The 16,946-nt window shown below is 34.2% G+C and overlaps 1 protein-coding gene and 1 non-coding gene across 2 annotated transcripts; one reads left to right on the top strand and one right to left on the bottom strand.

Moving 5' to 3' along the window:
* Positions 1-14,243: 14,243 nt before the first annotated feature.
* LOC113733595 (small nucleolar RNA R71) lies at positions 14,244-14,350 on the bottom strand. The gene has a single exon (XR_003459100.1). It is a non-coding gene; the product is annotated as a small nucleolar RNA R71 (small nucleolar RNA).
* Positions 14,351-15,244: 894 nt separating this feature from the next.
* LOC113729000 (uncharacterized) lies at positions 15,245-16,138 on the top strand. Its single transcript, XM_027253331.1, has one exon. It carries the CDS (start codon positions 15,245-15,247, stop codon positions 16,136-16,138), a length of 894 nt encoding a protein of 297 aa, XP_027109132.1.
* The last annotated feature ends 808 nt before the right edge of the window (positions 16,139-16,946 follow it).

Consider the following 16,946-nt stretch of genomic DNA (forward strand, 5'->3'; position numbering starts at 1 on the left):
TGGATATTTTCGAATGGTTCAATTCTTTTTTTTTTTTTTACGAATATTTTTGAATGGTTCCATTCGAACTATTAAAGATTTGGATTAATCCTGTGATTTTATTAAATGGCAGCCTTGGAACCGTTGATATGAATTAGAAAATTATATGCTTATGTGACCTTTAATCTTAGGAATAATTAATACAAAAAAAAAACCTAAGTCACTTTACACTTTTTGTCTAAATTTACTCAATTTTTTTTGTTTTGTTTTGCAATGAATTGTTTTACTAGAATAACTAGTATATGAAGAAGATAATTATTAGGGGTGGCAATTCCTGACACGACCCGAAAACACGACACGAACCTAACACGAAATTAATGGGTTTGGGTTGAGGTTTCGAGAGTTCGGGTCAGAATCGGGTCGAACCCGATGAACCCGAAAAGAAAACAGGTCAATTTCGGGTCAACCCGTGGTGACCTGATATGACCCGATGTGACCCGTTTATGAATTAAAACTAATTTAATAAACATAAAAATTATTTTATCTAACTAAACTAAATCATTTTTTTTCCAAAGGCATTAATTACTTAATCCTAAATGAATTTATTTAACTTGTGTGAAGTTAAAATTATTATATTTGAACAAATAATATATTATGTTATTTTTTACTTTTATGCTGTTTTAATTTATTTTATATTTGGTTTGGGATAAAACACTTTTATGGTGTTTAATTTATTTTAGATTTGGTTTGAAATTATTTATTTAAATTTTTATTACTTGATGATGTAATTAATTTTGTGAAAAATTGATTTTATTAGAAATTACAGTGATAAATTAATAAATTAAAATTAAGTTTCGGGTCATTTCGGGTCGACCCGCCAACCCGCCAACTCGAAATTTTCGGGTTCGTGTCAGGTACCCTGACCCATTTCGGGTCGGCGGGTCGGGTTCGGGTCAGCAGGTTCTTTGTTATACTTAAGCATCAACCCGACCCGCCAACCCGAACCCGACCTGATTGCCACCCCTATAATTATGTATCTAGGTGTTGGGTATATGTTATTGGGGCAACCAAAATTGTAAGGGTAGCCCAAAATGTAAATTAATTACCCATGGCCCAGACTCTAAAAGCCCATCTGCCTTTGCGAAGCAAAAAAAAATTGAGAAACGATGGTTTTGAACAAGTGGAGGGAATGTTCTGCCATCTGTCTTAATTCTGCAGCCCAAATCTCTGTATCAATAGCGCTCTTTCCCGACGACTCCTCGGCCTTCCGTTTCTTCAGTTTCCTACCTTTTAAAATATTTTATCAAAATTTAAGCATGTAGATGTAGAGAATGTATTAATTTTATGTACACATAGATACATAGGATAACCTTATACTTCTAAAATTGTGGCTGGGGAAATGATCATGTAACTTTACTGTTCTAAATCAATGACGTATTACGGAATTTGACTTCATATTTTCTAGTTTGTTTTGTAACTAAGTACTGATATTGACGTTTTAATTGGTAACCAGAGTATGTGAATGTGAATGCAATTGTCGTCTGACTATGTTGGTGGCGGAATCAGGAGCCACGGCCAAGGTATTCAATGCGAAAATGCTTTTCGTAGAATTAAAAACTTAATGTCAATATGAGTTCGGGTAATGTCATTTGCACTCTTTTTTTATTATTATTATACTCCCTGACAGGTTGTCAGTCTGTGCAATAATAAAACCTGCTCAAACTAAAAGTAATTTCTGTAGATAGCGGTGAGCAGGGTCGAATCCACAGGGACTGGGAGTAATTGTTTCTTTTCAAATTCACAGTGACAAAGGGGTGTTTTTATATCAGGGGTGACAATTTAAACAATTCAACTAAAAGTAAAATAATAAAAATAAAATAGCCAACTGGCAATTAAATAACAATTTACTAAAATTAAATGCGTGGTAATTAAGGATCTAGCTAAGGAATAATTTCAGCAATGGTTCACCTAATTGATCATTGAAACTAAGGCAATTCCAATTATTTACTAATAAATAGGTTATAACTACCAAACAAGCGATGACAGTCAACCCCTCCTTACTGAGTCGGTGATTAAGGTACGCCCGTTAATCACTACTCTAATTGAGAAATAATCTTAGGTACGTCCGTAAGATTTAATTCCCCAATTGCCTTACGTATTAGAGGGACCCTATTCTAACCAAATAACACACTACCAGGGTTATTTTAGGTTAGCCCGCGTATTCCCCTGATACAAACCCAATCATGCCAGTTATCACTATTTTGAGACAATTAAACAATTACGAATTTAACGTCCCAATTAACAATAGATTATTAAATTAACTAATTATCCGGATCCAAGACAATCAATTAATTAAACAATCATAAGCACTATAACCAGGGAATATGCGAATACCAATAAATAAAAGAAAAAAATAAAATTAAATCAATCTCACAATGTTTAGGCAAGTCAAAGCATCCGTTGCCCCTTGACTAGATAAAGGGATTTAACTCATCCCCTGTCTACTCCTACCGAAAAGAAAAGAAAAGCAACTAAAGATGAAAGGAAACGTCAAAGGCTCTGCCCTTTGCTCCTGCCATGCTTAAGAATCAAAATGCAAAAAGAGATCCCATGGAAAAAGTCAACAAAAGCTAAGCTAAAGAAGAAAAAGAAGTCCCTGCTCCTAATTCTAATTCCTCTCTACTTGCTAACTCTACAGTCTCTACTGTGCGGCGCCCCTTTTATTGCTATCCTTTGCGGCGGCTCTCCCCTTCCAGGAAGACTTCGGCCAAAATGACTAAAAAGGCCTCGCGTCTCTTTTGTTCCAAAAATGTCCCTGAGTGTCTTCTTTTTGAATTCTTTCCCGATGACTGTCAAATTGGCATTGGTTGTGGCATTTTCATTTTATTTCCTGAAATAAATGTAAATTACGAAAAGTGAGTAGAATCTAATAATTAAGTCACATCAGGTCAAATAATAGGGGAAATTAATAATAAAATAAATGATAAAATCGCACCCTATCACTCCCACTATCTGTTTATGATATAATCTAATAAATAAAAGCATATGATTAAAATGATAATAGGAGTATGATTAACAAAAATAGAAGTGCAAATACAAACACTTTGCCTATGAGTTATAGTACGTATTGCCTTAGGCTTCAATTATTGTGATGACTAAATTATTTAAGTTGAACAAGGTCGAATCTTTATCTTTTCCTCAAAGAAGTAACGTTTATATTTGATCTAAAATAGATCCAATACTTATACAGGAATTATTTATTACAAAATTTTTAAATAAGAATGCGATTCGATGTAATTTAAAAAGGAAATGTAGACAAAATAATGAACTTTTTAAAATTTAGAGGGGGAACAATGTAGTAAAGGAAAGAAATTCTATAAAATTGGTGGGGGGAGGGAGGCAAATAACGTGCAAAACTGAAAATAAGGTACAAAATTGATTTTATATCAATCTTGTTGCGTAATTTTTCAAAAGTTTAGGGGGGCAGTTGCCCACACTTAAGTGTGAATAGCTCAGCCCCTGCGTGTATGTGTGGCAGATTTTTCTTTTCTTAGTTAATAAATCAATGTGTACTGAGTACTGACAGGATTGAGGATTATGACTTTTAGTTAGTTAATAAATCAATGTGTACTGATAGGATTGAGGATTATGACTTTTGAGAATTTATGTCTCCAGCCAAGAGAACTATAGATGAATTGTGGTTTACTGTCAGTTATTGATCTATAAGGTCATATGAGATTGTAACGAAGAATCATCAGCCAATGGTATCAGCTTTGGCTGTAAAGTTTGGTTATAATTGCCTTAGTTAGAAGGGGAATTTTAGCTTGTTCTTTTTTTTTTTATATAAAAATTTCGGCAGAGTTTCCCCTTATAAAGGGACGAAACTTCCTGCCAGCAACTCACAATTCAACAATAAATTTACATCATAGTGAAAATTTTAAGCATTTAAGATCTGAATCTAAGATTAAATCTTCCCTTTTCAACTTCAACTCTTCCAGTCAATCTGAAGGATGATCCTTGAATATTAGCGGTCAATCTCCCCCCCCCCCCTTGATGTCCTCCTAATAGCTGACATTCCTAACCTATCCAGGCGGGATTCCTCCCTAGCTAGTTTTGGATAAGTGTGGATATGCTCATAGACAGTACAGGCACGTTGTTGATGATAAACACCCTTGTTAGTTAGAATGCCTGCCACACGATTAGCCTCTCGGAAACAATGAGAAACCTGCGTCACATCTCCCACCATTTGCCAGATCTGCTGTATTTCTCGACGAAAGCTTGTTCTAACCTAAGGCGAGGTGGATTAAAATGTAAGGTTTGTATGCTAAATTATTAGACAATTCATACACCTTATGGAAGTTTTCTTTGTGGATAAGTTGGATGCTATTGACTTCAGCAATTAAATAATTGTCATAGTGATGTTTTTGCAGATTAAATTGACTCTAAGAAATGCCTTCTGCAGATTCAAAAATTTAGGAAAAAAAAAGGGGGAAACGTAAAGTTTTAATGCCCAATATTTAGTTTGTATGCTAAATTAGTTTTTAATGTTTCGTCAAAACAATTTGAGTCCCCGAAGTTTATGATTTTAGACAAATTTAGGATAATTGACAAAAAATTCATAATAATTAACAATAAAAATCAAAGTGAGATTCTTCAAAAGTTTTGAATTTTCATTTTTGATCTGTAATATTTGAAGTTTGAATCACTATGGCCTCTTTTTTTTTTTCAACAAACGATATCATTTTATAGATATTAACACTTGACCTTATAAGGATTAGTTACAAAAAGAGGATACTACCCTCATATCCGCCCTAGCTAAGTCAGTCAGCCATATTGGGAAATCATTCTTCCATTCAATATCGTGTACAAGCTACACAGCATATTGTGCTAATTCATGGCTGATTTGATTTTCAGTTCTAGGTATAAACACAAAGGAACATCTTTCAAAAGCTAGCTAAGTTCCTGCATGGCTATTGAGTTTCCAATAATAAGTATTTGTTGTCAAAATTTTGTGTGGGCCAGGCTCTTCTATTGTTGGCCTAATATGGGTTCAACACAAAATAATATGATATTGACGCCAAATTAAACATATTAAACAATCTTCTCATTCTTGTCCATGGCAATGATTTTACACGAGACGTCAGAATGGTAACAAACATATAGTACCGGCTCACATTTGATTATATGTATCTATGTATGTATGTATTTTATTTTTTATTTTAATAGTGAAAGTACACATATATATTTCTAATATTTTATTATTCATTAAGAAAAATTATTATTTTATTCATTTTTTAAAAAATAAAATTATTTTATTTTATTTTTTTTAAACTTGGCTGGGCACGAATTTGTGATTGAGTTTGAAATCAAGTTTTAAGTTGAGAACTCATCGAACTTAAGTTCATGTTTGAATTTGATAAAATTAAGTTAAAATACAATTTAATTAGATCAAAACTTGACTCAACTCGATTTGTTTGCTATCCTAACTTGAATTGGCCAAGATGTCACTACATAGAGTTGACAGGATATTGATATACAAGATCATACGTTAGTACTTGAATTCAGAAATCCTTGTCTAATTTTGGACTGTGGAGTACTCGTAAATATACTCATTGTCTAGCAATGTGTCATGATTATCGAACTATTGGACCCCGAAAGGGTCTTTTGTTGTGATTTTGGGCCCTTCCGAACTGGTTTCTATTTTGTTTCATGTGATTGTGGAATTGACTCCATCTGCAGCAGATCAATTTTATTGTTATCGAGAATTTTCCGGAAAGGGGCATTGTGACTATAGTGTTCAGACAATGTGCTCAATTCCAGTTATAGCTATATTGTAAATAATTATATTATTGAGTAGTAGTTATTATAATATTTCTTCTAGTTGTTTTGATCAATAAATTTTTACTCTCAGAAAATGCATGCCTTGCCTGCTAGATAGGCTTGTGGTGTGCTTATTGGGCTAGTGAACTCACCCCAACATAGAACTATCAAGCGCTTGTTTATAGTCATTAATTTGACTATCTAACCTTATTGTCAAGGAGGTTTTGTGAAAGAATAGTCCACCAACTTAGGTCGTAGTAGATTTACAAGTGATAGGAGAGTCAGAAAATGTTTACTAATTTCAAGTGTTTTATAAATATTTTTTTTTGAATGTGCATCACTTGGGACTTATCAATGGCCTGTCTGCAGGAATTTCTCGAGCTATTTTATCTTTGAAACTTGCACTTTATAAATGCTCCTCAAGAGGGGTAAAACATGAGCCATTAATACTCATCTCTTGAGATTCAATGTTAGTTCCAAAGGAGCCATCATGCAAAGTGGGCATTTCATCATTAACAAAAAAAATTAGATTCATCATCATCATCACAACATAATCTACTTGCACATGTGATATTTCTACCATTCAGGCTAGGATTCATATCATTTGAAGAAATAACTTTACACAAAACAGGCAATTGGTCATACATTCTATTAAAATGTGAAGTCAATTCTTCCATTCTATCCTCTAGCCTATCAAAACAGTTGTCTATTTCATTGGCTAGCTTTTCAAATTTTGAATCCATTTCACTAACAAATTTTTCTATAACTAGCCCCCAATATGATGTAGATTTGTTAGCTAATTTTTCTATTTCTAGCTCCCCAGGAAAAGGCGTATTAGCCAACTTCTTAATTGCCAATTCCCAAGATGGCCTATAATTTTGTTGGACATAATTAGGTTGGAAGTCATAAAAATTTTGAGAATCATTATAAACATATTGATTAGACCAACCATAGTCATGCAAATAACCCCAATTAGGGTCATGTTGATCAACATGAGAAGTGCAATATTAGAGTAATCTACGTGTTGTGGTTGTATACATTGATAACCATCATGCTAACCTCCACACAAGACACAAATCCATATAATTAGAAGTCAAAATATTAACATTCCTATATTGTTCAACCAAGTGCATCAAACTATCCATTTAGCATTTAACCTCAACATGCCATCATCAAGGGTCAAATCTGTGAGATTTCCTTGCACTCCACTACCATTCATTGTGCATTAAAAATACTGTGGATTAGATCCCCAAATTCCTTCTCTCACATGTTGACCTCCAAAATGACTTATCCTGCTCATTTCTTAAAAATGCCTTCAAACGCCTCAAAGTAAGATTAGGCAAGAAAGATAGAGTCTAGTAACACACGCTACAAAACAAAATGAAACACAACAATACAAATTACACACAAACACACAAGCATGAACGAAAAAAATATGACAAGAATAGCACAAAAAATCAAGTAAAAGTGTCTAAACTAATAGAGTCACTCTTCATGTCAATATTGCCATAAATCTTCCCCAACAATGGTGCCAAAAACTTAATAGATTTGGAATGTGTCTACAAAAACAATCTCTTGCTATGCCTCAAGTTTTAAAATTTTAAATTCTTAAATACCCCACACAACACTACAAGTGTACAGGTCATGTTTTAGTATAGGTATAAAGGGTCGAACTCATAGAGAAGACGGACAACTACAGACACTACTAAAGATTCTCTATTATTTGAACTATCATCCAATTAGAACTAATATGCCTAAGCTACTATTGGGAAGAAAAATATAAATGAAAGTTTCTTGGTAATGGAACCCCTATCTACTCATGTTAGTGCAATTTCTTGATTGATTGAGTGCCAAAATCTCGGCTAAGGTATGCCTAAATTTCCTAATGTTTGTGACACTCATTTTGTAGGTGTAACCTCTATACTTATAATTAATAAATACCTACTTTCTTGGATATGAAACTCGATGAAATTACTATAGAATAAGCCACAATAGTGCACCTCTACATGCATGAGTGTATTTTCCAGCATTAGCACTTTCTTGAACTAGTGTCAAATTTCAATTCTCATTACAAATCTAACACCTTGATATGATCACAATCAATGGCCGGTTAATCTTGATTATATAAACAAAAGTGCTAAAAAGTTTGTTCAAGATAATGGCATCAAAATACCCAAGGAAATATCACATAACTATCATAGATAGTACAACAAACACCCAAGGCATAAACTTTAATAAAACATAAAGCAAATGGAAATGCAATCCAATCTTGTATTATAACTAACAAATGAATCAAATACAAGAGTTAAAATGCTAGGAGAGACTAAATCCTTGTCACTAGGGGTCAACGTCTCTATTTTCAACCTCAATCCTCATCCAAGTTAGCTATATACGAAGACTAGATGACTAATCTACCCCTACACTAATATAATCTAACCTAAGATATAAGAATTTGGGTTGACATCTACATTTTTGCTGGTGTTTTGTGGCTAGTTTCCTCTCTTAGAAGTTATTCCTTCATTCCTCTCTTGTGCTATATATAGGGGGCGACCAATTATGAAGAAAATAAGAGAGGAAGCCCTAAAAATCGCATTTGCTAACACATATTTGGCTCCATATTATGCACTAAACTGGGCCTGATAGCCATGCTCTGTTATAGCTGCAATACTTTAGAATCTACCAAGTATCCGGCCCTAGTATTCATCACACAGTTTTATGTCAATTCATTGACAACTCATCACTTTGTGATTCTAATAATCACAATTTTAATTGATAGGATTCTTGTTTGATCACTTGTCGTAACACCAACAACAATCTGACAATTTTTTGACCAATCTTATAGTCAAATTCCTCACCATCTGCATACTTCAGAGCCAACATTGTGGTCTAATTTGATCAATTAATTTCTTCACAGCAATTTTTATACTTTAACTCAGACAGTAGAAATGTCTAGGACTAACATCGTAGTCTGGCAAATTTGTTAATGTTCACAGGAGATATTAGATCAATTTCTTGAATGTAGAGCTCTGATATTAGATGTAGAATCGAAATAATTGTACCAAAAAATTTATAGGAGATAAATTTTAGAAACCATTTATATAGGGAGACAATTCACATATATACAAATATGTGTGGGAGACGAGGAATATATCAACAATATAATACCAATAACACCATAATATCAACGATGCTCTCAAACTTTTACTCTTCTCAACTAATCACAATAATATGACTTCCTATTCCTATTTATACACCACAAGAAATTTTCTAATAAAATACCAATTTCTAAATAATAAAACTAAAATAACTTAACTTCAATCGAATTACTAAAACCCGAATTTGCCTAAAACACTATTAAATGATAACATAGAAATTTCTATTTTTGAACTTAATTTAATATGCCAACATTTAGGGAGGCATTGTTGACTTATTTTAAATCAAACATATTTAAAATTTTAATAGTTTTAGAAATTGATTTGTTATTTGGTAACTATATTAGATTTGGTATCACAGTTGGTTTAGGAAATAGAGTTCAGTCATGCTCTAGTACTATAAATAGAATAGTGTTGATCTTGATCCCTATCTTTTGATGTTTACAAAACAAATGGATGATACTAATATTTCTTCAAGATATACTTTCAGTTTTGAAGTTGTTTGATTCCATGAACAAGTGCAATTGAAAGGGGACTAAGTATGCTGAAGCTGTCGGACGCTCAAATAGTCAGGATCGGACGTCCGAAAGGATGAAGAACATCAAGAAGGAAACTCTGTTGGACGCTTGTAAGGAAGCATCAGACGTCCTGAAGGATCGGACGCATTCTTCGGACGCACATCAATCTCATCGGACGTCCTAAAAATTCCACGAAGATTTGATAACTCTCTGGACGACGTTCGGACACAGAAGCTCGGACGATAAAATCCCATCGGACGTCCGAATGACAACTTGGCTGATTTTCGGACGATGGGATCGGACGGTGATTAATCTGTCGGACGTCCGACGTCCCCAACGGCTAGTTGACTGTTCAGCTACTTTCTATCCGTTGGATGCTTTAATGAGGCACTTTCTTGGTCCTATATAAATAGTGGTTGGTCAGATACTTCAGATAACTTTTGCACACTGAAGATACAAAAGATCTAGAGTAATTTTAGTAAGAAAATACTCATCAAAGAAGATTTGTAGTCTTAGTGGTGTGAGGTTCATTGTAAGCTTTTCATTTGTGAGTGAATCTTTCATGAGTGTAGCTCTGTGAGGGTTGTCCTGAGGGATAGTAAAACGTCCTGGCTTGACCGAGTGGAGTTCGGGGCAAGGAGGAGGTGAACCTTCCTTTGTACACAAGAGTGATTGTAATTCATCAAATTGAAGTAGCTTATTTGAATTAATCTACAAGCTCAAGAGGAGTTGGGTAGTTAATTGGTTTGCAAATTTCTTCCTTTTTATTTACTTACTGTTACGTTTGTGCTCTTTAAATTGATTATCTCTTCTACTCCCAAGCAGCCTTGCTTTCTTGTTAATTGTCTCATTGGTTGTTTTCGGGCCTTACAAATAGAATTTATGATTATGTTTTTTTACATTTATGGACTTGAAGTCCTACGTTTGTAGGTTGAGGAAATTTGGTTATCAGTAGAATAGTAGTTGTTAATTCCTCCGGTGCCTTCTTCATTGGTCTTGTGATTAATCAACAAATAGCTTTACTCTTATTCTTTTGTTTCATGTTTTTGTGACTAATCAAAGTTGACTAATAAAACACACCAAAACTAAATAATAAAACATACTTAAATACTCAAAATGCATACTTATCAAGTCCACTTGCATCCATAAATATACAGATAGGTATCTGTTGCAAATTGGAATTGCATTTGAGTTACACTACTAGAGATTGCAAAGGAGATTAAATCTCATGATGGCAACATCAAGAACTTAATTTAAGGGAAGCATTGTTGATTATTTAAATCAAGCGTATTTAGAATTTTAATAGTTTTAGAAATTGATTTGTTATTTCATTATATTAGATTTGGTATCACAATTAGTTTAGGAAATATAATTCAGTTATGTTTTGCTATTATAATTAGATTAAGATTCATGGTTATGTTTTTTCTATTTAAGGACTTGAAGTCCTACATTTGTAGGTTGAGGAAATTTGGTTGTCAATAGAATAGTAGTTGTTAATTCCTCCCATACCTTCTCCATTGGTCTTGTGATTAATTAGCCAATAGCTTTACTCTTACTCTTTTTTTTTCATGTTTTGGTGACTAATCAAAGTCCATGGCTCGATCGATATTGTGAGTTATTTCTTGGTTTATCAATTATTCATCATCTAATATTTTAGCATGATATATTTACTTCCAGTGCATGATTTTTTGTGCTAATAAGTGGTATCAGAGTTCTAAATTTAAGAGTTTGATCCTGGAGTATCTGTGGTCTCTGAAGGGCGTGTAGAGTTTGTGATAAAGTAATCTATGCCATAGAAGGTGCAGAGGTTGCAGTACAGTACTCGTATATTGAAAATTGAGCCACGAGAGTTGGTCTTAGAGTGCTCGTCTCGTTCATTGATTGGAATTAGGAAAAAGTGATATAGAGGTCTAAAAAGAGGGACTTTGCTGAGATTGTTGGTGTTGTGTAAAAAAATGTCCTACCAGATTATTGATTGTCATAATGGTGTTTGATCAAACTTGAAACAGGTATGCCAAAACATTCAAGCAAGGAAAAAATATTTTGTGAAGGTACGTAAATTGTTTTGAGTTGCCATGGAGAGAGAATTTGTCAATGGTGAAAATTTTTACCATAAAGAAAATTGTGAAATGCATGATTTATTAGTTGAAAGTTATGTGGATTGTTATTTGAGAAAATATGGTGGCTCTAACTGCGAAAGGGTCAATATGGATAACTTTTTGATGAAGGAGAATTAGTAGAAAAATTGTATGCCAATAGTCCTGAAATTATATGGAACAAGCCATTATAACCACAAAGGTGCTCCTCTACTCTTGTGAGTGAACTTCCTAGGTTTAGAACTTCTTTAAACTAGTGTTAAATCCCAATTCTCATTGCAAACTTAACACCTTAAAATTATCACAATTAATGGCCAGTTAATCATGATTAGTGATAAGTGAATATTTAACGTATACTTTGTACAAGTTTTGGCATGAACTTTTGGTATGTTTTGAGAAGATTAAAGCCATATTTGAACTCTTTTGGTAATAATTGCTTAAATATTATTTAAGTGTTCAAAACTTGATAAATGAGTGGATTAATGCATTAATTTTGTGAAATTGTGAAGGATATTGATGTATGAAATTCATGCATGAGATGAAGAAAATGTAAGGATCGTCCAGAGGATAAAGTACACAAGAAATTAGGAGCAAAAGTGAAGAAAAAGGAAAAGAAGTGAAAAACTGGAAAAAAAACCAGCACGAATCCGTGTGAATCAAGGATGATCCGAACCCTCGTCTGTACTTCTGGAGCAATGCATCCGAGGCCAGATGATCCGAGCTCGGATCATTAGTGAAAGGCCTCGGATCAGCCTTGATCTGAGCTCGGATCTTTGTGCACCACTCGGATCCGAGACTCGGATCTGCCTCTCTCTTCTGCAAGTGGTACAACCGTTTTTTCTCACTTTTCACACAACTTTTCAGCTATTTGGAGTGAGTGAATTCGGTGGCACATGCTTTTACAACAAAAGGGAAGACAAAATGAGTTAAAGAAAGTCAAAATAATATTTCTTTTGACTTTCTTTACAAAATTTGAGTTGTTGGAATCATGAACGAGAAAAAAAGGTGTCTTTCTACCACCTTTTAAGGAGAGACAAAAGTGAGAAGCTGAGGACCACACGTAGCTAGTTTTCCTTCTTGTAACTAGTTTCTCTCTAGCTAGGAGTTCTTTGAGAAGCATTTGGAGTTTTCACTTGTAATCATCTTGTACAAGAACATAGCAGAAATTGGAGGGCTTCACCATCAATTGGCTAAGCTTTCTTCTATCTTTCTTGTACTTGTACTTTATGATGTTTTGCATTGATAAACTTGTGAGTTTGATTGTTAAATCATTCATGAGTAGCTAATTTTCTTTATCTAGGGAGTAGATGAAACTTATGGCTAAATAATATGAATTGAATGTGATTTACACTTGTTATATCTTGTATTAATTTGTCTATTTGTGCAGTTGTAATTACTTCTTGTTGTTTGATCACCAATAGCATGTTCATAGTTGTTATTAGTCAATGAGAATTGATAGTAACAATGGACAAACATGAGTAGAGCTTGAGTTGTATATTCATGAAAATAGATGTGCACTTAAAGTGGATTTTCCAGCATTTCATGAAGGAAAACAGAGTAAAACTAGTATTTCACCATGAAAATAGAAAAAACTATATTGCTCTAGGCCATTTCATCATGAGAATGAGATTTAGTAATATTGGAAATGAATCCTTGGTCAAACAAGAAAAATAACAAGAGGTAAATCTAGTCATTTGTGTTGTTTATGCCATAAGTGGAATCTACATCCCATTTTTCAATCTTTAGTGAAATTTCTCCATTTGCATTTAACATTGATTAAACCAGAATTGTAGACAATAGCATTATAATTTTCTTGCTCAAATTTATTGTAAATCTAAATAATAGAGAAAAATAAGAGCCTAGTGCTTGTATAATTTGCTTCTTATGGGATCGACCCGATACATACCCTACATTACGATTTCGGCCTGTATACTTGCAGTCAAAGGGTATAAAATTGAAATTTAAACTTGCATTGATATAGAAATTCCGTCAAGTTTTTGGCGCCGTTGCCGGGGAGCGGCAATATTAGGGGCTAATCATCTCTATTAATTTAGATATTTCCATTGTTTTTATTCAAGTTGTTTATCGTTGATTTTAATAATTAAAACTGTAAAATTTCTCTTATTTTTATTTGTAGTGTATGCACCGATCAAATCGAGAAGTTGCACTTTTCGATCTTGAAATTGAGAGGACACTACGGAGACAAAGGAGGAATACATCGCATCAAGAGGAACAAGAGGTTTTTGCAGCCGATAGAGGAAATTTTGATAGAATTACCATTTGAGGAAGAAATGGCGAACAATGACCCAAATAGGCGAATTCTACGAGATTTTGCTTTACCGGGAACACAAGGTTCTCAAACTAGTATTGTAAGACCAAAGGTAAATGCTAATAATTTTGAGATTAAACCATCACTAATTCAAATGGTACAACAATTTCAATATGGAGGTAATGCTACCGAAGATCCAAATTCTCATTTGTCAACATTTCTTGAAATCTGTAATACAATTAAGTTTAATGGTGTTAGTGATGATGCAATTAAACTTCGATTGTTTCCATTTTTGCTAAGGGACAAGGCCAAAGTTTAGTTACAATTTTATCCTTCAAATACTTTTATTACTTGGGCTGAATTAGTTAAGGCGTTTCTAAATAAATTCTTTTCACCTGGAAAAACTGCTAAATTTAGAATGGATATAACTAGTTTCTCTCAACAGAAAGGAAAGACATTATACGAAGCTTGGGAGCGCTATCGGGAATTGCAACGAAGATGTCCTCATCATGGTTTACCAGATTGGCTAGTAGTCCAAACACTTTACAATGGTCTCATCTATCCAACAAAGACGCATGTAGATGCGGCAGCGGGAGGAGCATTGATGGGAAAGACAGCCGAGGAAGCTCAACAATTGATTGAAGAGATGACTGCTAACAACTATCAATGGGCAAACGAACGAGGTAATACAAGGAGAACTGCAGGTATGCTTGAAGTAGATATTTTGAATATGTTAAGTGCAAAAATGGATAATGTGGTTAAGATGCTTAATAGGCACGTTGATTCTAACTCTAATCAAGGAGTAGTTGTTGCATGTTGTACTACTTGCGGCGGAGATCATGATGATTCTATGTGTTCTAGCAGCAAACAGGTTCAATATCTCAACAATTACAACCGTCCACCCCAGAATAATCCATACTCCAATACCTATAATCTAGGATGGCGTAATCACCAGAATTTTGGATGGAAGGATCAAGGGAACCAACAAAGACCAGTTAATTCACTGGGTTTTCAACCGAAGCAACCACTTCCGGAGTCCAAACCAGCTTGGGAATTGGCAATTGAAAAGCTAGCAAATGTATCAAATGATAAAATTAAAAAGTTAGTCAGTGCCACTACTCAACGGTTTGAAAGAATTGAGGGACGGATGGACCAACTCACTAATATGTATAGAAATGTTGAGATCCAATTAGGGCAAATTGCAAATGCAGTTAACAATCGCAACCAAGGAAATTTACCTAGCAAGACTGAGTGAACCCAAGGGAGCATGTGAAGGTTATAACCCTCCGTAGTGGTAAGGAAGTAGGTGAGTTGCCTGTAGTTGAATGTGAGAGAGAATGTGAAAGAAGAGAGAACAAGCAGTTGAGTGAGTTAGGAGAGGACGGCCAGCAAATCAAAGGGAAAGAAAAGATGGAGGAAAATGAACCACAAATGGGAGATACAACACCAATTCGTCCACCGGTGCCATTCCCTCAAAGATTAAAGGCTTCGAGAAATGATAAAGAATTTGAGAAGTTTGTTAACATTTTCAAACAATTACATATTAATATACCTTTTGTTGATGCTATTTTGCAGATTCCTTCATACACAAAGTTTCTCAATGAGATAATGACTAAGAAAAGGAAGTTAGTAGATAGTGAGACAATTGCATTAACGGAAGAATGTAGTGCCATCATACAAAATAAATTGCCACCAAAGTTGAAAGATTCAGGGAGTTTCACAGTTTCTTGCACTATTGGTAATGTAGAATTTTTTAAAGCACTTTGTGACCTTGGTGCAAGTGTTTCATTGATTCCTTTAACTGTGACTAGGCAATTGGGGTTGAAAGAGTTAAAGCGTACTAACATTTCCTTGCAATTGGCTGATAGGTCTATTAGACATCCAATGGGCATATTAGAGAATGTGCTCATTAAAGTGCAGAAATTCATTATTCCTGTTGATTTTGTTGTTTTAGACATGGAGGAAGATGTAAATATACCTATTATACTTGGTAGGCCATTTCTGGCCACCGCAGGTACAATAATAGATGTTAAACGTGGTAAGTTCAAGTTCCAAATAGGTGAAAATGAAGTGGAGTTTGATTTGAGTAAAATGGAGAAGTATCCCTCTTTTACTGACCATATTTATTCTGTTGACATATGTGATGAATTGGCATTAGAGATGAGTCAAGTTAATTTTGATGATGATTCTCTTGAACTTTGTCTTAATGGTGTATGTTTACAAGAGGAGCAAGTTGCAGAAATGACTGAATTTTTGCAGGCACAGGTTCCTTATAAAAGGAGAAATGCATATGAGGAGTTATAACTGAGCAAAGGGCTACCTCCACCATCGTGTGAGCAAGCTCCACAGCTTGAGCTTAAGCCACTGCCTAAACACCCCAAATATGCGTTTCTTGGAGAAAAAGAGACATTGCCGGTAATTGTCAATGCAGCACTAGATGAGGAACAACTAGACAAGCTCTTACATGTTCTGAGGAAACATTTAAAGGCTATAAGATGGACGATTTCTGATATCAAAGGAATTAGTCCAACTATTTGTATGCACAGAATTTTGTTGGAAGAAAACTCTAAACCGGTGGTTGAGACTCAAAGAAGGTTAAATCCAAATATGAAAGAAGTGGTAAGAGTAGAAATCCTTAAATGGTTGGACGCAGGTATAATTTTTCTAATTTCTGATAATGTTTGGATTTCTCCTATTCATGTAGTGCCAAAGAAAGGGGGGAATAACCATAGTACATGGTAAAAATGATGAAATGATTCCCTCTAGAGTTGTGGTTGGGTGGCGAGTCTGTATTGATTATAGAAAACTGAATGCAGCCACTAGAAAGGATCACTTCTCTCTACCTTTTCTTGATCAAATGGTAGAAAGATTGACCGGTTATGAATTTTATTATTTCTTGGATGATTTTTCAGGATACAATCAAATAGTAATTGCACCGGAAGATCAAAAGAAAACCACATTTGTGAGAACCTCGAAAATATGCCTACAGATATATATACGTATAAAAATAAAGGTGTACTTATGTATTGCCTTTGCATCTTGGACTTGTAAGAAATCCTACTCCTAACCTTATTCGTTCTTAAACAAGCAAGGGAAAAGTATATATATATAT

This window comes from Coffea arabica, chromosome 2e (genome assembly GCF_036785885.1).
Source record: "Coffea arabica cultivar ET-39 chromosome 2e, Coffea Arabica ET-39 HiFi, whole genome shotgun sequence".
Taxonomy (NCBI): Eukaryota; Viridiplantae; Streptophyta; class Magnoliopsida; order Gentianales; family Rubiaceae; genus Coffea; species Coffea arabica.

Coding starts and splice junctions, on each gene's coding strand:
- LOC113729000 (XM_027253331.1), top strand. CDS start 15,245: ATGGAGGAAAATGAACCACAAATGGGAGATACAACACCAATTCGTCCA.